We start from the raw sequence: 22,119 nt of genomic DNA, 5'->3' as shown, positions 1-22,119 counted from the left end.
TCTAACCGATGTGCAGGATATCCTGTATTCAGCCCTCCAAAGGAAACTTTGAGGGTATTTTTTCATTTTACTCTTAAATCTTATTCTTTACAAGGATTTTCCTTTCACCTTTTGGAACTGAGCACATGGTAGTTTTAGAGGAGTGCCAAGAACTTGCTGCAAGATCTTTGCCAACTATTCTTTTGGTGAAGACTACACAAATTATCAGCAGCTTAAAATCCTAAATAATAACACCTGTATTTAATCTATAATAAAAATGCTAATAAAAATTCATTTTTTTTAAAAAAAAATCTGGAGACCAAGTCAGTGGTACTTGTGCATTTTTTTACTCACGGGCCACAAAATTAGAAAGTTGTGCTCCATCTCTTTTCCTACGTTATTGGGTTGAATACTTGCATATATGGGGTTTCCTTCTTCTATACACAGGATAAGACACTTGGTTGATATTTCTGGGAAGAGCGTTGAATTTATTGTTCAGAAAACCTAATCCAGACCTGCATAACTTGCCAAACTAGATGTATCACAGTTGGAAAGGAATTTAGAGGTTTTGTAAGGGTGGCCAACATGTGGCCTGCAAGTCTGATTTTGTGGCCCCTACAGAAGACCCTCTGCTAAAACCAAAATAAAATAATGGGAAACACACTTCTAGAAGCCCCCTTTGAAATGTTATTCTCTCTTGTGTTGTCAAAAGTAAAGTTGTAGACTATAGGGCCCAAACAGACAGGCCAAAATAAAGCTGCTTCGGGTCACTTTGGAAGTGTGCTGTTTAAATGCTGCATGTGCCTAAGAGGCTAGAAGCTCCACCAAAGCCATGCTCCAGTCCTAAGGATTGGAGACTAGCTTTGCCGCAGCTTCTGGCCTCTTAAGATATGTGTGTCATTTAAACAGCAAACCTCCAAAATGACCCGAAGCAGCTGTATTTTGGCCTATAGTGTCCAACCCATCCTATACTTATTTCTAATTTTTGTGGACTGCTAGTAGCTACATTAAATGATGATGATGATGATGATGATGATGATAAATTTTACCCACCTCTCTCCAAGGCTTGACATAGGGTACAACATAGATTAAAACACACAAAACCATCTAAATACATGAAGTCAACTATCCTCATCAACCCTATCTCCCATCCCTCACACAGCAACTAGAAGTCTAAAGTGTCTTATCAGACACTGGCTTTCACATATTAGGCAGGGAAACAGACATTAAATGAGATTTAAAGCAAAGAAAACCTGGAAATGCCCAAAGTTTATCATACGACGTGGAAGTTAATGTGAAATATCACAAAGTTAATCCAAACGCAAAGCAGAGAAAACTTTTGGAACAACCCAAAAGTTAAAAAAAAGCTGCCATTTTTCTCTGCTTTGCGTTCGGATTAACTTCACATTATTTCACTTGGGCAGTCCTCTAGTGTGATAAACTAACCGAATTTGCAAGTTTTGTTTAAATTCGAATGTGCTTTAAATCGTGTTTAACTAGTGTGATAAAGCTCTAAGAAAGTGCTAGAAGTAAGACAGGCTGATCAAAATGATCAGAAATCTAGCATTATAGGGATGCTTTTGAAATGCCTTAATGCATGTTAGAATGTCTATTTGAGTTCTATAAAGTGTGCTGAGTTCATCAGGCAGAGAGTGGCATTCACAGGATCTGAGAATTCTATTGCAGCGTTTCTTGGCTTGTGTTTGTTTTTCCCCAGCATGTTGGAATATGGTATATCTTCCACTGGGTTCCCACCGGAGCGTCGGAGGGACAGTATCCAGCAGGGCAGTCTGAACTGACCCCCTTGGGAAGATTTTACAACAACAGAGCCCATTCCAACTTTAAGGCATGTAAACACTGATGCTTTTGGAATGTCTGGTTTTAAAACAAATTAAGATGTGAAGCTCTCCTTTGTTCATTCTCTTACCCAGCTTCCTTCTTTTGAGGTTCTGACTTTGGTCTTCTTCTGCTCATTTATCCTGTCTACTCTCTCTGAACCTCAAGCCTTCTTTCTCAACGCTTGCAGTGTCCGCTTGTCTGCCAGGGTTAGCCACAGGGGAAAAAGCAATAAGAATTCTGCTCCCACGTGACATTTAATTTTGGGTTAAATGGCCAATAGCAACCTTGCAAGGCTTATGGAGGCACTATTAGCCATTTTAGGAATACATGTTTTCCCTAGTGACTCAATATCTAGTGCAGAGTTATGGAATTTTGTAACCCTCCAGATATTGCTGGATTCCAATGCTCATCGGCCCAGTCGGCATGTCTAATGGTAAGGGTTGGTGGGAATTTCAGTTCAATAACATCTCCATAGGGTCATAGTTTGTCCGTCGCTGCTTTGTACTGTGTCTTCTGTTGCAATGCCAATTGCTGTCCCTGCTTAATATTCTCTTGACTTTGCAAACAAATAAAAAAAAGCAACTTTGGAACGTCTTTGCCAACTTAAGCACAATTTGCTTGTTCAAAAATAATTGGACTCAGATGGAGAAAACCACATACGCACACATACCCACATGCATATATATTTATATCTATATCTACTTGTATGTATATAATTTTCCAGGCTGGCTTGTTTATTGGGAAAGGAGTCAAGACAACGAAAGCTAGTGCTGAAAATCCCCGAGAATATCTGACGGTGGATAATGCCAGGTGTGTAAACAAGATGTCACACTGTCACTTGTGCTTGTTTAGTTTAATTTTTATTGCTTTAGGGGACTTTCCAGGCCTTACTAGTGGTTCTTCCTCCATTCCTTGGAAGGGTACAAGAGTTTATTGAGTAACAAAAATGCTCAGCACTGTCTAATAAGCGGAACACATTACAGTGGTCAGGTGTAGTGCAAGTATGGACCTCTGGGCTAAGTATGGGACTCCAGATTTCAGTGGATTGCAATGCCCAGTGTCTCTCATAGTGGGAGATTCTGGCTAAGATTAAGGGGAGCTGCAGACCAGGAATATCCAAAGGCCTGTAGTATTCTCGTCCCTAGTGCAGTGTTGAATTAAGACTACCAAGGATTCAAATATTCATTCAGCTATGAAGAGTTCACTAGCTCATCTGGGACCCCTCACTGTTCCTCACCTTGATCTCACAGAGTTGTTCTAAGAACAAAAGTGTATGTATATGTCTGAGAAAGAAATCATGCATGCCACCTAAAACACCTTATAGGAAAGATGGAACAAAGTTGGCAATATATAAGCTCCCCACAGTTGCCTGGAGGGGCTAAGAGATGTGGGGCCTTCCAAATCTTGTTGGACTGCAGGTTCTATCATTGCTGACTATGTTAGCTGACAAGCTAATATCTGGAGGGGCACATCTTTCACACCTTTGATGTGAATAGTGATGTACTTTGTCCTCATGAGGTCTGGGTTTCCCATTATATGGGTGGAGGATGACATGCACCCAAAGGTTTAAGTGGAAACAGTTGGCTCAGGATTAATCTTAGGACATCCTTTTCATAGGGGCTACATTTACTTCCACAGATTTTAGCCATTTGCATTCAAGCCTCCTCATGTTGACAGAACCCTGGTTTTATCCCCACCCTGGTTTTGTTTCTTCTTGACCATGTTAGTCTGGTCTTTTTTGTAAAGACGCTTTGCTTGATGCCCTATAAATAAGCAATAAAAATAAAGAGTATCTCAGGATTTCTAGAGATCAGTCTCCATGCTTCACATTGGTGCAGTGCCTTTTTAGTGTTTGAAAGAATGCATAGGCATTTTCTTGTCAGTTCTGCCATCAACCTTGTAAGGTATATAACAGGCTTATTCCTACATAAATGTGCTTAGCATCAGGACAATAGAAGCAAACTCTGTTTTATTCCTGAAATCATGACGATGTTATGATTTAAGGAAGTTTAAAGTGCAAAATGATACAGGGCATTAAAAAAAATCCAGATTAATAACATGCTCTTCTTTCCTTCCTCCTTTTGCTGTAACATATTAAGAATCTAGAATCAGTTGTAAAATTAAGGGGAAGAAAAGCATTAGTTGTGCACTTACAATGCTTTGTAATAACCTGCTTTGTAAAGTGGTGTGTGTGTAACTCCCTTCAGTGCTGGGTCTTAAACTATCTGGCTGTGCTGCTTCATTTGAATAAGCCATTGCAGACCAATCACCTCTGATGGAATGTGAGCATTAAGTGAAACCTCATGCTTTTCACTGGATTCAGTTTACACAGAGTGGATGTATAGCAAAATCCCATGATGATATGTATGTGTATGAGCTAGCCAAAGGTTTTGGAACAATTTTTTAAGAGGGGAGGCATAGACCCCTGGCATTAAGGTCTTGAGAGAAGAGAGAATATTCTGGAGAGTTTCCTGGAACAACATCCAGAACAATAAGACACCTCTGTTCCTTAGTGCTTATGGCCTGGAGGTCTCTTTCTACTGTACTGCTCTTCCTGCTTTTACTGTTTTTAGACCTGAGGTACATGATGCAGTAACATAAATCAGTATCCCATTTTGGAAAATGTTCCAGCTTGCATTCATGTGGCCAAAAAAAGCTGACATGCTATGGCTTTGTTTCAGTTGAGGTTTTTGGGGAGCATGGTTAGCATTTGATTGTCAGGCACACACTTACCACGCAGTACTTAAATTGGTGTTCCCATTTTCTCTGGATCGCAGCGATTAACTCTGATCCTTTGGCCCAGGTTCCGTCCTCACCAGGATGCTGACCCCAAAAAGCCTCGGGTTCCTGCTGTGATTGATGGCCTCGTTGCTTTCAAAAATAATGACCATGGAGCCTGGGCAAGAGGAGGAGAGGTCATCTTCCAGCACTGTGGGTAGGTGAACTGAAACATCACATTTGGTCCTTGTTACTGTGCTCTCTAGGGAAGATGAGCATTTTGCATTCCCCAAAACTTCACCTTTTTTTTGGTATGTTTGTTCTTTTCTAGCTTTGCCGACAATGGGATTGGACTAACTCTGGCTAGGTGAGTTGTCCTTTCTGAGTGGGAAGTCTTTGATGCAAATGCAGAAAGTTGGGGTGCTGTCTGAATTAAATCTACAAGCTCCACCTTCTTTGTTGTTGTTTCTCTCTTTGTTGTTGTTGTGTGCTTTCAAGTCATTTCTGACTTATACTGATCCTGAGGTGAACCTATAGGGGTTTTCTTGGCAAGATTTGTTCAGAAGGGGGTTTGCCTTTGCCTTCCTAAGGCTATGAGAGTGGGGCTTGCCCAGGTCACCCAATGCCAGTGCCAAACCCTGGTCACCAGAGGCATAGCCCAATGTTCAAACTACTACACTATATGTCTCTGTTTTACCCAAATCAAGAGAGCCACCCTGTCCCCTTGTAACCTTCTGAACCCCAGATCTGAGATGGTCCTCCATGCTTCCTGTAATTCTTATTGCCAGAAACTTGGCAATGTAATCTTTTAAATTTTGGGGGGAAACTCTGCCAAGCAACATAGAAAAAGAGCCTAAAATCCTTTTATGCTACTTGGGTAGGATTAGGAAGTAATTAATTGCAAATGATGGGTTGCATAATTTATTCCTCTAATAACTGGGGAGACTGTATATTACATTATATAATTTAATGTGGGACAACCACACTTTTTGTTGTGTACCTTGCCTTTTACTTTTACTGTATAACCATACGTTGTGAAGGAGGTACTGGCTTTTGTTTTGCCGTGTTCTACTGAAGTAAAAGCATTTAATTTTTTTTAAACGAATGCAATTAAAACTACTTTAGTTATTTTGAGAAATGGGAAAGCATCCCTGCACAACTCCCCCATAAAGTAACTAACTTTTTGGATCTTGGAACTGTAACTAAAAAGTAATTTTAAAACTAACTTTCTAAGTTCTGCTTCAGTCCAAAGTTCAACATTTGTATGGTGTAGTGGTTTGATGATGGGAATTGTAGCCTAAAATGGCTACAGGTTTCCCACCACAGCTCTTGATCATTATGCTTGGCCTTTCCTCTCCTTTAACCACAGAATGGGAATATTGACATGCCCTGCTGGCAGATAGCTTTGAACCAAGTTGCATATTATCAATCTGACTCTTCCATGTTCATCTAATTATAGTGATGGAACTTTCCCCATAGATGAAGGCTGCAGCTTAGAAGTGTCTCACTCTGTCTTTGTTGGTGAAAGCAGCAATGTTGGATCCCAGGGAGGACAAAACAGCTACTGGGGGAGAGGAGCCACTGGAGAATATAGAACACTGCCCCGAAACAAGTAAGTATTTTGCAGATTGTGGTTTCCCTTGGAAATTAGTGTGAAAAGAAATGCACAAGAAATTGGAACCTCTGAGAACAAGAAAAGCTAATATATCACAGATGCTTTAAATTTATTCCGTGCATCATAATGGCATGTGATATATTGGTGGCTGGAGAGCATATGTATTACACCACCCATATTGAGGAGTTGCTTTCCCTTCATAATAGGGGTGTGAATCTTGTGGCCCTCCAGATGCTGTTGGACTGCAGCTCCCAGCATTCATCATTATTGGCTATGCTGACTATTGCTGCTGGGGATTGTAGTTCCATCACATCTGGAGGGCTGCCTGGTTCCCACCCTATAATGTTATTCCTGAGTATGGGGATGAATTTTATTTTTCTCCATGTCATGAGTGGCAGCCATACACTTGTTGAAAAGAAAGGGTACAATGGTTTCCCTGTTTGGAAACTGGGTACAATGAGATGGGGGATTATCTGAACTTGGTGGCTCCAGTGTCTCAAGTGTGTGCCAGGTTCACTTACTTTATCTGAACAATCCTGCAATTCAGACCTGCAACAAATTGTTGCATTGTATTCTAGTTTTCTAACAGATGTGCTTCTGTGCTAGCTAGCCAAGCCCTCCTCCAGCATCCTCCATTCCATCTCTAACCAATTCAAATTCTTTTCCAACTGATGCTCAATGTTCTGTGACTACTTGGCATGCTTAGTCCTCACTGCCTTTTACATCTGTGTGTCTGTCTTCCAGTGTGCAAGTGCACATTTAACTGCCCTTCTGCAGACCTTAAGGACTTCCTGAGCATGCTCATACTTCCCTTTTGTTCCTTAGTGTCTCTGTTTTGGCTCTACTTCCATTGGCATTTTGTTGGTGCTAGAAGGAGTGCTAGGAAATGAAAACTCTGTGTCCCACCCATAGGGGAAATGCATTGTCGGGGGAGAGGGCCTTCTCTGTGGTGGCACCCCACTAATGGAATACCCTCCCCTTGAGTCCTGATTGCCACCAACATTGGTATTATTTTGGCACCAAGTCAAAACTTGGATTTTTATTAAAGCTTTTGGGACCAAACTGATTTCATCCAGGCTGCACATGTGCTTTTGGCACATTGTTTTAAATTGGTTTAATTAGTTTTAACTTGCCTGGTTTTTAATGGACAAATGATTTAATATATGATTAATCTTTTAAGTTGTGGTTATTTTATTAAATGGATTTCATTGTAAGCCACCTTGAGACCTTTGGTAAATCAGTCCATCTTGTCTAGTTCCTTTTTCTGCTACTACAGCAGCCTTCTCCAGATTGGTGCAAGGATAAAGGCAATGTTGGTTGGTGATGGTGGAAGCTTGGGACCACCAGATTGGGATAGACTATGAGTGAGCATGAAAGAGCCTTGTAACTGACTTCAAGTCCTTCCCCATGTCAGGGAGGGGTGCAGTTAGAGGTACAACATGTGCTTCACATACAAAGATTACAAGTTTAATACCTGGCATCTCCACATAGGGCATGGAAAGACTCAAGTGTGAAACTGTGGAGAGCTGTTTGCAATCATTGTTAACAGCACAGGGTTAGAAGTGGCAATAATTTAATTCAAAATGAACTAGCTTCTTGCATGCTGTCAGAAATTGTCAGGGGGCAACAGGTAGACCAAGGGGAACGCCAGGAGCGCAACTGATCTGTGAGAAGGGGGAAAGCTGAAAAACCAAATGAAAAGCAGGAGTGGGTAAAATCTGGCTTCAATAAATCTGAATAGTTTTTGTCATGCAAACAGTAAGGATAAATGATGGTGCAAGAATGTATACAGTAGACTGAGAATTGTAGATCACCTGAGGGCATTAAGGCGGCATGTGTTTAGACAGCAGGAATGGCAAGGTAATGTGCTAAAAATGAAGAGTAGATCTTCAAAGTGTATGTGTGCACGCACACACACACATGTATGTGAGTATGTAAACAGGGAGAGAGGCTAATGGAGCAGATCAGGGCAAGTATTGCAGAAAGAATCATTAGCAAAAAAGCAACAAGAGAATAACAGATTGAAGGGATGCTTAACAGTAAGAGTTCTCTTGAGTAAAAGGGAAGGGTTCACAGAGTAAAATTAATCAGAATTAAAAAAACAACCCTAAGTTGTGCTGCATGTGTTTCAAAGTGTAACTGAAGAATGTGCAATATGTGTTTTTTAAAAACAAAACAAAACAGGGGCTTTCACAGTTACCATTATCAGACTGTCCCTATCAAAAATGGTAGATAGGAGAATATCACACGGGAGGCTTGCCATGTGTAAATCATCAGGAAATTGTCATAAATTGTGGGAAAACCATGATCTACTTTCACACCCCCATGTGCTTCTCTCATAAGTGAATTGTCATGGAAGCATCAGCGCTCGCTCGTCCCGTCAGTAAAGCGTTCTTGGAGCTGCCATTTGGCAATAATGGAAGATCCCATTATTGCTAAATGGCAGCTCCAAGAACATTTTACTGATGGGATGAGTGACTGCCGACATGTGTCAAAAATAACTTGGTACTGTGCACCTTGACTTATAGGGGAGCATCATTTGGTTCTCTGCTTCAAGAGGCAAACTGTTTAGTAACAGTTCAGTTCCTTATATATTATAGTGTTCACAATGGAGAAGTTGCTGACTCCTTGTAGTGTATCTAAGGCCCCATACAGACAGGCCAAAATAAAGCTGCTTCGGGCCACTTTGGAGGTATGCTATTTAAATGATGCATGCATCCTAAGAGTTCAGAAGCTGCATCAAAGCTGCGCTCCAGTCCTTAGGACTGGATTGTGGCTTTAGCGTGGCTTCCGTACTCTTAGGACGCATACATCATTTAAATAGCATACCTCCAAAATGGCCTGAAGCAGCTTTATTCTGGCCTGTCTGTATGGGGCCAAAGCTACTACAGATTGAGTCTCCCTTATCCAGAATTCCAAAATTCAAAATATTCCAAAACCCAAAATTATTTTCATGAGGGGCTGAGATAGTGACACCTTTGCTTTCTGATGGTTCAGTGTGCACAAACTTGGTTTCATGCACAAAATTATTAAAGAATATCGTATAAAATTACCTTCAGGCTATGTTTATAAGGTGTATATGAAACATAAGTGAATGTTATGTTTAGACTTGGGTCCCATCTCCAAGACATCTCATTATGTACATATATGCAAATAAGAGGTATTCCGAAATCCCCCAAAAAATCCAAAAGACATCTGGCCCCAGGCATTTCGGATAAGGGAGGCTCAACCTGTATTCATATCTTTCTGTTTTCTTATTTTTTATCATAGGACCTTTCCAATCCGTGGCTTCCAGATATATGATGGTCCTGTCAGGTTGACAAAAAGTACTTTTAGGAAATTCATTCCCACTGCTGACAGACACACAAGCGCACTTGGCTTCTTCATGAAGAATGCCTGGCAAATAAGTCCTCAGAACAACGTCTCACTGATCAGAATGGAGAAAAGTGTAAGAGAGGGGTTGATGAATGAAAATGGGCTTTGTTTAGTGTGTGTGTGTGGAGGGGAGAGACTCCAAACTGAAAGCTAATTCAAACACTCATTTGGTCTTTTAGGATTATATAATCTCTGGTTTATGCAGTAGAAAAGTTTGTTTCAAAGTGATGCCATGTTTTAAAAAAGTCCAGACCCTTGTTGAACTGGGGCATTTGTGAGAAAAGAGTGTTCTTTCTAACTTATCTTTTCACTGCAGAGATAAACTTTGACATAGAGTGGGAATTTTGGCATGGCACGGTTTTGGAGAATTCCTCTTTCAGTGTTGAGATTGTATGGTCCTGGGAGGGCTATCCATTTTACCAGTTAACATTTTAGATTAGTACAGATCTTTAGGTGTGGGACGCTCTTGACACACCACTTGACTGAATTCTAACAAATGGCCTGTATGTGACCAATCGTACAAATGATTCAATCAGAACTTGACAAACATTAATTAATTTGCATACTCTAAACTAACTTTCTGCCCAGCAAGACCTAAACATAAACACAGTCAGTATTGAGCACACTGTGAGTAAGCAAGCATACTCCTACCTTTAACACATGGCTGGAAATAGTCTGCGTTGTTCTGTTTGCTCTGCACTTGTTTGTTCTGAGCTGCTGGAAGAAGAGAGGAAGGACTCAGTTGGTCTCATGCCTTTGGACTGCTTCCTTGTGGTTTACTGGTGGTATGTGTACTGGTGCTGGTCTGTGAGCCATCAGCTGCTGGTTTGTGGTGAGTTTCCAGGAAAGCGAGGAACACTTGTAGCCAATGGTCACAAATATGGTACTTGTGTCTGGCACATTAGTGGAAAAAATAATCTTAGTAACCTTAGGGTTATCGAGTGAAAACTGGAGATGTCGCCTGAACCTTTAATGGTTGTGCAGAAGAGGAAATTTTATCAGATGCTGCTTGTCATGCTGAAATGGTTCTACACAACCATTAAAGGTTCCAGAGCTGTTCCCAGTTTTCACTCTGGCAGACTACCAGTCCTGCACATCAGATAACAGCAGACATAATGGCTTAGAGTTGGACCAGAACCAAGCCTCTCCAAGAGGAGAGAGATCCATTTTGATCCAGCCATTCTCCACAGTTCCTTTTTCACAGAGGAATATCACACTACATGGTATTCAGCTGCCCAGGTTCATTCATGCAGAAGAATTGACAGGTGCATGTTCCTGTGACCTCACAATAAAAGCCAAAAACTTGGGTTCAGTGCATGAAGTATTCAGTGTTGCATTGGATCAGTGGCCTGCGACTGGAACCAAAACATCAGTCTTAAACCAATGGCTAAATGGGGATTACTCTAATTGGGATTTGCCTTTAATTTCCTTTTAACCCCCTGTAATCCAGACAAACAATGCACAGTATCTAATAAGAGGGAGAATGACACACATATTGACAGTAAGTGAAGAAGGAATGAAAGGAGATAAATAGACAAGTTGTCACATACCATGCTTCTGGACAGCCTTCCCCAACATGGCAGTTTTCAGATGTGTTGGATTACAAACCCCAGGCTCCTTAGCTAGCAACTGAATTGTGGAACTCAAAGAATCTCAAAACTGCCAAGTTGGGGACGACAATTTAAAATACAAATACAACTAAAAAACAACAAATAGTGCCACTAGGGGGAAACAGTGTCAATCAGAGGAACGTATGCCATCTTCTCCTAGAATTGGTCTTAAAACTAACCAATAACTTCATGTGTAATTTAAAAATTAATTTAAAACTCCTGTCGCTAATGATAATGTGAACTTAATTAGGTTTTGGGGCCCTCTATCTAAATTCCGAAAAGGTTTTGCTTTTTGTATTAATTTCTCTAGCTTTTGATTCAGCTAGCATGTAGACCTGGAATTCATCACATTTTGCCAACTGTGCCCAGTTAACATGGCGATCCAGTCACTAGACCAGCTCAGTTGCTTATGTTTGACTTGACTATGTAAAAGTGTATCACTGAATCACACTGTTGGCTCCATTCCAGCATTGTAATCTGTCATCATGTTCCATTATGTTTCCTGCAATCAAGTTTATTGATCATTAAACTGAGACCAGTCACTTATATAACTGGAGATTTTTGGGCAGGAACAAACAGCAGAGCTATTGCCAGAGTTAATGAAAGGGAGCAGACATCTGAGAGAATTATTTTGCCTAACACTTCAGAGATGCTCTTGACTTTAGATGGTCATAAACCAATGTAAACATTTGACAAGATTTGTCCCATTCATTTATTGCTTAGGATATGATAGGAAGGGCTGAATCTCGGTGCTAGAGCACATATTTGAATGCAAGTACATGCCAGGTTCAATTTCTGGGCTTTCCAGCCAGAACTGGAAAAAGACTACCAGAATCCTTGGCTAGCTGCTGTTAGTCAGTCTACACTAATGTGGTATATTTAATCTAGTTATGCCCCATCATCCCCAACCATCATAGAAGGAATAGGAGTTGTAATCTAATAGATCCAGAGGGCACCAAATATAGGAGTCTGGTATTAACAATACAGAGGTAGGTGAACCACTGTGTTTCAAGACAAGATAGACTCACATACAGAATTCCAGTGTTTGGTTGACTCTAAAACTATGTTGAGTGGTCAGCACCTTCCTACTTATTATAGTAGTCTGCTGTTGTTGTTATTGTTTACAAAACATGGATATGCCCCATGCACCCATCTGTTTCTTGTGTCTTTGTGGTGAAGGAAACATCCTTTTGACCTTAGAGAGTCACATTTCACAATGTCTTACTTGTCTACATTTAGAGAGTCACGTTTCACAATGTCTTACTTGTCTACAAGTTTCCTACAAAAATCAGAGGGCAAACAAGGAATCATTCAGTAGTATATCATAGAATCATAGAATTGGAAGAGACCACAAGGGCCATCCAGTCCAACTCCCTGCCATGCAGGAAATCCAAATCAAAGCATCCCCGACAGATGGCCATCCAGCCTCTGTTTGAAGACCTCTAAGGAAGGAGACTCCACTACACTCCAAGGGAGTTTGTTCCACTGTCGAACAGCCCTTACTGTCAGGAAGTTCCTCCTAATGTTGAGGTGGAATCTCTTTTCCTGTAGCTTGCATCCATTGCTCTGGGTCCTAGTCTCTGGAGCAGCAGAAAACAAGCTTGCTCCCTCCTCAATATGACATCCCTTCAAATATTTAAACAGGGCTATCATATCACCTCTTAACCTTCTCTTCTCCAGGCTGAACATCCCCAGCTCCCTAAGTCGTTCCTCATAGGGCATGGTTTCCAGACCCATCACCATTTTAGTTGCTCTCCTTTGGACATGCTCCAGTTTCTCCACATCCTTTTTAAATTGTGGTGCCCAGAACTGTATCATCCTTGTGAGCATATGCCACTAAGAGTTAGCTGTGCAAAGCAAGAGCACAAGGAATTCATGGAGATCTCACCCCTAGTTAAAGAGGAATCCAGACAATGTTCAACCAGTCACTACCAAATGCAAATCCAAATCAAGGCCCCACATCCTTCATCCACCTTTTGTGGTAGGAGAAGGCAAGAAGCAGGGCCTTTACAACTGTCTCTGTCTGCTGCATGTTCTATTAGGCATTTATCACACTGGGGCTGATTTCGACATTAAAAGAAGATTAAAACACATTTAAAGCATCCCACAAATGAAGTGGAAATGGCGAGTAATTGCGCAAATGATTGTCACACGCAATTGCACAAATAAAGCGATATCAGAAATGCATTGTCGCTGAAATCTCGAAAGTAAAAAGATGTGCATTAATGCTTCTTTATGACCACTGTAATGGCGGGTTTTGCACAATGTCACGTGAAATCGTTATGCTTAATTACATAATTTTTTTCGGGATATTCACATGGTAAACTCCTTAGAAGCTCATGTTTGGTTGTCTTTCAGGGCTGTACTGTCTATGCTACTCTGTCTACTTTATGCTAACATGGCCAATTCCACATTCCAGTGCTGCTGTAAAGCAGAGTACGGTAGACCGGGCCACAGATTTTGGGCCTTATGAAAAGGGTGGCAAATGGTTAGTTATTTAATTTGTTGTTTTGTATTTTTACTACCAGGAGTGAAAAGAAGCAAGTGCGCTTCTTTGTTTTGCTTTGTTTGTCTCATGTGCCAAAATAAACTTGCCCGTCTTTAATTGCCATGTAGTAAAGGTGTGCCGTTTGCGGCTCTGATTCAGAGAGTGAATTTTCTTAAATCTGCCCTGGAGTGCAGAGCGAATGTAAAGCTATTGCTCATCCAGGCACTTGAGTAGCTGTTCATACTAACTGGCAATGTGTGGATGTAATAGCTACAAAGAATGAGTTACTTGTGATTAAGTATCTTTGTAAAAAACACACAACTGATATGCTTGTAAAGGAGTAAAAGAACAAGCTTTTCCTTAGGGTTGCTATCAGTTGGTAATGACCTGAAGACACACAACAACTACAACAACAAATTTGCTAGTAGTGTTCTCCTTTTAAAGAACAATAACTAACAATCTGGTTACTTTAAAAAACTGTAACTAATCAGTTTTTTTTCCCAGTGATGTTCAAAATTCTTCTAATTAGCCTGAACAGAAGATCAAAGATTGAAGTAGACATTTTAAATTGCATAATTAGGAATAATGCCTGAGGTTGGGAGTCAGAAATCCTTGCCAACCTGCAAATTGTCCAGAGATCTCTGCCTAGATTATGACTTAGTTAGAGGACCTAGGCCTGAACCTGTTTATCTTCATAAAGCCTAATTCTTTTTGTGCCTCTGCTTTTCCCCTGAGCAGCATTATGTTTTTTTAAAAACAATAGTAATGTTGAAATAGTGTTTAAATGGACTTTTATTATACCTATAATCTTTTGAAAAGAAAATGAAGTAAATGGAGAGAAGAACTATAGGTCACAGTTAGTCATGAACTGATCCACAATAAGTAAGGTATCCACTGTGCTTGTCTATGACTGTAGTACAGATGAACTGAAGTGAAGGTGTCCAATGTTCTAAGACTTTAGATAAGTGTTACACTGTGAGGACAGCAGGGAATTGCAGTGAGAAACCTGAAACTGGACCCAAGAGACCTTGGCAGTTACAGTCAATAGACAGCCTTGGGTTAAATTGCTCATTCTTGGCTTATATGATCTTCTGTGGTGGCCACGAGAGCAAAATGGGGGCAAATGCATTGAACAACTTGGGAAAAGTGTGCACTGCAAAAATCCTAAATTAGGATTTGTGGAGGAAAAACAAAGTCCAGTGCAACAACCTAAGGTTGCTACATTTCTTGCATTCTTCAAGGAAATTCTGTGTACAGGGCTGTCCCTATCATTATGTATAATGAGGCAAACACAATAGGCAGCAGAAGCTGGGTGACAGTTTCAGAAGTCTCCTTGCCACCCTTCCAGAACCTCCTGATCATTCCTTTTAGATGGAGGACTGAACTATGCAAGCCTTTAAGACCAATCCTCCCACCCCCAAACTTTCAGGTGTGGCAGAGGGTAATGTCAATTCACTAGTGTTGAAGTGAAACTCAGCTGCTAGTCTGTTTTGCTTCTGAATGTGGAACTGGGGTTATCTTGTTCTTTGATCTAAGCAGCAAAATGTCTGGGATCAGCTCTGTTTGTGAGGCGAATTTCAACAGCTGCATCCTTTTCATCCCAGAGATGCAGCACTGGGGAAGTATCGCTGGTTATCTTTCTGCCTATTAGGTAACCATTAAAGAACACAGGAGTTGTAACCCCAGCCTGGGATTCCTACTGTAGAAACATATTGGCCAGATTTTAAAAGGAAAGAAAAAAGAACTGGAATGCAATTGCATTGAGCACTGAATTGCAGTTAGCTGTAGTAATAATGCTATTGTTCCTCTGCTAATGGCAATGTTTATTTTCTTTGGTTTGTCTGTCTCTGAAGGTTGGCCTCAAGGTGTTCCTGGGCAAGCGAGGCCAGTGGTTTGGAGATAACAATAATGATGGTGACAAAGTCTCCATTTTCCATGATTTGGATGGTTCCGTGACAGGCTATCTGGACAGCTTTGTGGGCAGGGCAGACAACTATTTGATTCGTCACCCAGGCTGCCTAATTGTTCCAAGGTGGAATGGGATGATATGCGCTGAGAAATATGCACAGGTAAGACTCAGTTATTGGTATGCACATGAGGATGTTGCCAAACGCTGAGTAGGTTAATAGAAGATAACACTGGCTGTGTTGAACATCTTGGGAGCGATGGAGTCTGATTTGCTGTGGACACCACTTTCGTATTTCTTTCCCTGGCATTTATGTAAATATGTCCAAGCCTAGATCACTTTTTGACATATTAACAAGGGACTATGCGTAGACAGCCAGAGTAGTGCACTACTTCGAATGTTGAACAAGGGCCTGATTCCCACTATCTTTTAAACCAGATTGCAAATCAGTTTAAACTGGTTCAAATGACCCTGTTTCCCACTTGAATCGATTCACTGAAGTGATTCAGAGAGAGGGGCCACGCGCTAGACTCATTTAACCCACATCTTGTTGACACCAATGTTTTTTGCGTCCTTTTGGATAAATCGATTCTGTGCAAGAGTGAACCAGATACAGATCGGAACTAATTGAAATTTGCTTTTGGGCCAGCTCGAGTGGGTCCATTTTGAACCGAATCATTTATGAATGTGAAAATGTGGGAGCTCTGGGCCATTGCAACTAAACCCTGTTTTCTTGGGTCTTTTTCTCAGAGCTTGTTCTTGAAGCCTTAGTAGGTATTTTCAGCCTATCCTTCCTTTGCAGCCATGAGTACTAGTAGCTTGCTTCTAAATTATAGGATTCTCAGGATGCTAAATTGAGCTGCATTCCATGAGCATATGTTTCCAAAGGCTGGCTAAAATCAAGACTGTAGCTTCATTTTTCTTTTGCTCAGTGGGCCCATTTCTGTGTTATGAGTTCTGGTTAGCATCAGAAATGTGACTTAATATGTTAACAGTTGCCAAAAATGGGGTGTGGGCCATTGTTCTTCTTCTCCTTTTCCCTCCATCTCTTAAATCCTTGGATACGTGATTAATGTTCCCCAGGACTTTTTCATTAGCAGCCGAAAAATTTGTAACTGGAGGAGTTTAAATTATGAAATCAGACGTTAGGCTCAGCTAATGTCTGCTTAATATCCTTCACTTCACTTAATATCCACTGCAGTGGACCACTTTTCTACATCGGCACGCAGTATGGGAATAGCCTGTTGTAGGAATTGCAGTTCACCCTGAATATGAAATTGAGCCAAGGGCAAATGTTGAAACCATCAAAAGGTGTAGCCTCATTCTAAGGTGATCTCTACACTTCCATTCAGGTGGTCATTTCAGATAAAAGCAGGGTTTTGTTTAAAGTGCCTGTGTGAACCTCTTTTGACTGCAAATTGAATAGGATACTCTCCTATGTGTATGTGTATTTGTGTATGTGTTTAGGAGCATGAGGGAGAAGCCCTACCATTATTGCAGTTTCATGGTCAGAGATGGGTTGTGTGTACACGCATCTACACTGTAGAAATAATGCACTTTGACACCATTTTAACTGTCATGGCTCCATTGGAACGAATCCTTGGATTTATAGTGTTGTGAGGCACCAGCATTCTTTGACAGAGAAGACAAAACACCTTGTAAAATTAGAAAGCCCAGGAGTCACAGCCATCATGGACAAGAGCTTGCTTTGTTTGAATGGCCCGGAGGAGGAATAAAACCATTTTTGGTTGGTTTCATGTTGTAAACTATGTATACAACTGGATGCCATGATTTAAAGTAAACTTTAGCCAATAGTTGAAAGAGCAGACTACAAGTTCTGGATTGTTTACCATAGCTTGTTTAGCAAATCAGAATTTATTTTAAATCATGATTCTACATTAGCACTTCATGACAAGCCAAAGACTAGGTGAAGTAAAACTGAATGTTGATGTAGTTAGTTCTCCAACTGACTCTTCAGGAGGAGGAGGAGGAGGAGGAGAGAGGAGAATGCTTGAGCTGGGCACTTTGTGCATTATCCTTTATTTTTATGTGTATAGTATTAAAGCGGTAAAAAAAGTGCAGGTCCTAGGCTACATGAAGCCCCCAGTGCCATGTTTCTATTACATTTGACAGTCCCTGCCTTGCTGATATATAAGTCTATCAGAGAGGCTACACTTCATGCACCTGATGAGATGCATCCTGGAAATTTTTCTCAATTAGTCTCAAAAGTTCTACAGTGTTCCCTTATATCTTTTTATGCTGTAACAGATTAACATGGCTGTATATTTATACATGCTTTGTATTATTAATGAGGAAGTGTCCAAATTGATAGTGACTACATCTGGCCCTTCCTATTTGCATTCGCTCCACTTGTACCAAAATGCACTCCCTCAGACCCTTCCCATACTGAATTTCATCTTGCAAGCCCCTAAAGCTTCCCCTTCCCTGCTTTATATCATGTGCAAACATATGTATTTTGCAATTGCCTGTACTGAAGGAATCTATGTAGACCTTTTGTCTCAGACTCTGGTGAGCGATAGCCAGCTCCAGTTAGGCAACACAGAGCTAAGTAGACTTAAAGGCAGCTTTGTCTGTCATGTGTGCCAGACTTTGAATTACAGAGAATTCTCTCCATCAGACAATTTGGAAAAATGGCTAGATCCCAAGTGTCTTTGCTGAACTATGTACTCTCAAGCAGGAAATGGAGCAAGCAAATAGATGCCAATGTACAATAAGCATAATTTTACAGGTTCTTCATGCAAGATTTTATTTTTGTGCAGGGCACACATAGGTCATGGGAAAAGAGTACTTTATATGTGCTCTGTGCATGATAGGTTGTTGTCTCAATGCAAACTTGTTCTATTTTGAAAGATATAAGAGTCTTATTTTACAGTTTGTGTGTGTGTATGTGTATAAGAGAGAGAATAAGAGAGTGCAGATTACCCTTTGAGCAACCTTTTGGACCCATGATCACTAGTTTTGTGAACTGCCATGAACAGAGCACCTTTTTTCCCCTCAGAGTGTTTATATTGTTTCCTTTATCATCTTCTAAGTAATGATACAAATAATGATCGCTTATAGATTTCTTGCATTCCTTTTGGGATGGGAGAATTTTGTTCCAGACCACCTTTGGTGAGAATTTAACCAAATTTGCAAATTTCTTCATATTCACCTTTAATAGCATATCAGACCTTTTAAAAAAAGAAACAAACTTTAATGTGGAAAAAGGCACGCCAAGCTCTTAAAAACGGCTGATTTCTTTATATTCAGGATACAAGAAATTTGAGGTTTGAAAACTCCGTAGGAAAAAGCAAAATGGCCAGTTTTCCTCATCTCTGCATCACTCGCCTCACACAGAAGCAATGTAAAAACTGCTAACATGCTTTCTATGGCACAACCAACATCTCACCTGCACCCACTTAATCTGACACCATAGCTACAGAATTCATGTATTCATAAGAAATCAGTTATGTGCAGTTTTGTCCCTGTGTTTACATTTGACTGGTAATTGTGGGCATACACATGATGGTATGTGTAACTGTGGCCTGTTTCTTGTGCTGTGTGTACTTCGTGATTACAAAAATCATGTTAAGTCTGAATTCAGTGCAAACAACATTTGTGTTGTGGGGTCTGTTCAATTGAAATATAAGCTCTCTCTCTTGCTCTTTCTCTCTTAGTACTGCCACTTTCCTTCTTTATTTCTTGCAAAATGTGTATGGTTTGTTGACTAATTTGCACAATTCAAAGTCCATCCAAACAACATATGGGCTAGGTATTTTTTAAAAAGTGAAAACCACAGTCTGGACTATTTCTGTAGTCACAGGAGACATTTGAAGTTGGGTCTCAATTCTGGAAATGTTTGTATTTCTCCATGGAGTGATGTTTTAAGGTACTGGGGGAAGCTATCCAAGGTTTGTTGGGTGCACAGCCTCATTCACTGGGCCTTATAGAGCCATGAGGAGAGGCGGGTAAGAAATAGATGATGATGATGATGATGATGATGATGATGATGATGATGATGATGATGATCCCACCTTTTTCTCAATAATGTGACTCATGGTGGCTAAAAAGAATATAGATTAAAACTATACAAAAGCTTCAGTAGAAGTATAAATATATTATAATGAGTCCTTGGGGGTTTGGCTCCAGGAGCCCCTATGGATAACAAAATCCATGGATGCTCAAGTCCCACTAAATACAATGGCCCAATAAAATGGCATCAGATAATCTGATTAACCTTTGGCTATGCTTATATTTCATTGGCATCTTTTATTTGCCTACTTTATATCAGTAAGACAACCTGTGAATCATTGAAGAATGTGTGTGGTGGGCTTCTTCATTTAATGCTGGGTTGGGTAACTGCAATAATGGTGGCATTTTGCTCTTGCATGCCTCTAGCAGGCTATATGCTTTCTGGTTGTGATGTCCTGGTGTGTCGAGCACATTTTCATGGACTTAGGGATATATTAATCAAATCTGCTTATCATGGAAGCCTCCAAGACAAGGTAGAGATCTTTGGTATGTTATTGCCTCCCTGAAAGGGGAGATTTAGGGGCTCCACCAAAAAGGCCCTTGCGGCTCTTGTCACCCAAGGGCCACACTTTCCTTGCTCCTGCATTACATTCAGGACTGCTTTTTTTAACGTGGAGCTGTTCTTTCTTCTTTCCTTTTGGGCCATTTATATACTTGTTTCTTTATGGCAGTCCACATAGCGAGACCTTTTTTTCCATCCTAAAAACTTTCCTTGGCTGAGTTTTAAAGCAAGGACCAACAGTAATTTTCTTGGTGATCTGACTCTTCTCTCTTTAGCCAGGTTTTCTCGTTCAATCCACATCTAAAATTGGTGATATATTTCAGCTCAGACCATGCCGAGGCTAAGGAAATATATCAGAATTTGGCATTAGCATAGGAGAGGTGTTTATTTTGAAGGAGAACACAATTTTTAGCTTTCAAAATGCCCATCAGTGTCAGGACCTAAATGTAGCATCCAACTTGCCTGGCTTTTTTCAGACAGACTGGTGTTAGATGCATGCTTAGAGTTTTAGTCCAGAAAAGGCATAAAAGGAGTAATCCAATCATGAAGGCCTGTGAAACCTTTTGGTTCACTTTGATCTTGGAAACTCCATTACTAAATCTGCTTTTCTTTCCCCTCCGGGAGACAAGACCCTGTATTCATCATATAGGCAGGTGAAATCTCCATTGAGTCAATGTGTGTCTTGATCATTTTTATGCCGGGTTTGAATTTGATCCAAGTGTGTGTGGTTGTGGGTGCATGCAACCATACACACATGGATATGAATTATAGACATACACACACACACATCCAAGCATTTTCCCTTGCAGTTTGAATTACATGAAACACTGGCTTAGAATAGTATTCTGGGAGAATCCTGGGGTTTGTCAGGAGCTTATCGGAGTGAGACTTTTGGGAACGCTACAAGTACATTCACTTAGCAGATGGTTAGACAAGATGACCGTCCAACTCCAAAGTTCTCTGAAGTTTCGCCACCCGTAATGGATGAACAGCTAATGATAATGCCACTGGGGAGAAATTATTTATACATTCACAAAGAAAAATTTGGGCTGTAGGTTGAATTGATGTGTGTGTGTACTCCAGAATATTTCCTCAATGCTTAAGGGTCCTGTGCATACTCAAAGATTATGTGGCAGGCTTTTGGAGAAGATCCTCAACAGGCATGTTGAACGTCAAAGCTTTAAACAATATAATCGGCCCTTGTTATTCATTGGGGTTTGGTTCCAAGACCCCCATGGACACCACAATGCATGGATGCTCAAGTCCCATTAAATACAATGGCATAATAACATGGTGTCTCACACAAAATGGGAGAAACAAGGTTTGCTATTTGGAATTTATACTTTCTAAAAAATATTTTCAAGCCATGGATGTTTGAATCTGTGGACGAAGGATCAGTGGATACCGAGGGCCGACTATATTTTGCAAGTTTAGAAACTGTAGTTGTTTTGTGTAGTTTCACACAATATGTGTGGTGTGTATACAAAACTGACTGGACCAAAGACCTTGCTAGTTTAGCATTTTGTTTCCATAGTCACAGCCTATGGGAAACCTAAGTTGCAAGGAGCATGTGAGTGTGATAATACTCTCTTGATCATGTTTCCCAGTGCTGCCTCTGACAGCAGAAACAAAACATAGCTGTTATGTCCAGTAACCACTGATAACCTTATTCTGTGTTAACTTGCTTTATTCTCTTTCAACATTGTTCTGGTTGACCACCATAGCTATGTCTTTTGGAAGCAAATTCCATACTTTATCTGCTGTGTGAAGACGTCTTCTATGGGTAGTTGCACTTGTATTTTGCTATGCTTTATTTCTGTTCTTATTGTATATTGTTTTTAACTGTATATTTTCACTGCAGTAAACTTAAAATGTGAGTTTGGCTCTGGCTTTTTATGATTAAAAGGAGGGATAAAATATTTTAAGCAAATGAGGAATAGGCAGATGTTAAAGGCATTGGAAGTGCCCTGCAAAAGAAGTCATGTTTTTAATTGTAGCTATCAAAGATTACAAACAGTTCCATAAATCTGTGTCTTGCACCCAGCCTGTAGTAAG

The 22,119-nt window shown here is 40.5% G+C and overlaps 1 protein-coding gene across 1 annotated transcript in view; it reads left to right on the top strand.

Moving 5' to 3' along the window:
* Window positions 1–22,119, top strand: part of LOC149307385 (cell surface hyaluronidase CEMIP2-like) — a gene marked incomplete at its 5' end in the record, with an annotated part of 76,640 nt that overhangs the window by 19,510 nt on the left and 35,011 nt on the right. The window contains 7 exons of the mRNA XM_089539058.1: window positions 1,697–1,825; window positions 2,543–2,628; window positions 4,622–4,753; window positions 4,868–4,903; window positions 5,996–6,148; window positions 9,422–9,599; window positions 15,478–15,693. Coding sequence (XP_089395184.1) covers window positions 1,697–1,825; window positions 2,543–2,628; window positions 4,622–4,753; window positions 4,868–4,903; window positions 5,996–6,148; window positions 9,422–9,599; window positions 15,478–15,693 — 930 coding nt within the window. The remainder of the gene's footprint in view (window positions 1–1,696; window positions 1,826–2,542; window positions 2,629–4,621; window positions 4,754–4,867; window positions 4,904–5,995; window positions 6,149–9,421; window positions 9,600–15,477; window positions 15,694–22,119) is intronic.

Source organism: Sceloporus occidentalis, unplaced genomic scaffold (genome assembly GCF_023333645.1).
Source record: "Sceloporus occidentalis isolate IW3139 unplaced genomic scaffold, rSceOcc1.0.p SCAF_9, whole genome shotgun sequence".
In the NCBI taxonomy this organism is placed as follows: domain Eukaryota; kingdom Metazoa; phylum Chordata; class Lepidosauria; order Squamata; family Phrynosomatidae; genus Sceloporus; species Sceloporus occidentalis.
This window is presented reverse-complemented; position numbering and strand designations above follow the sequence as displayed.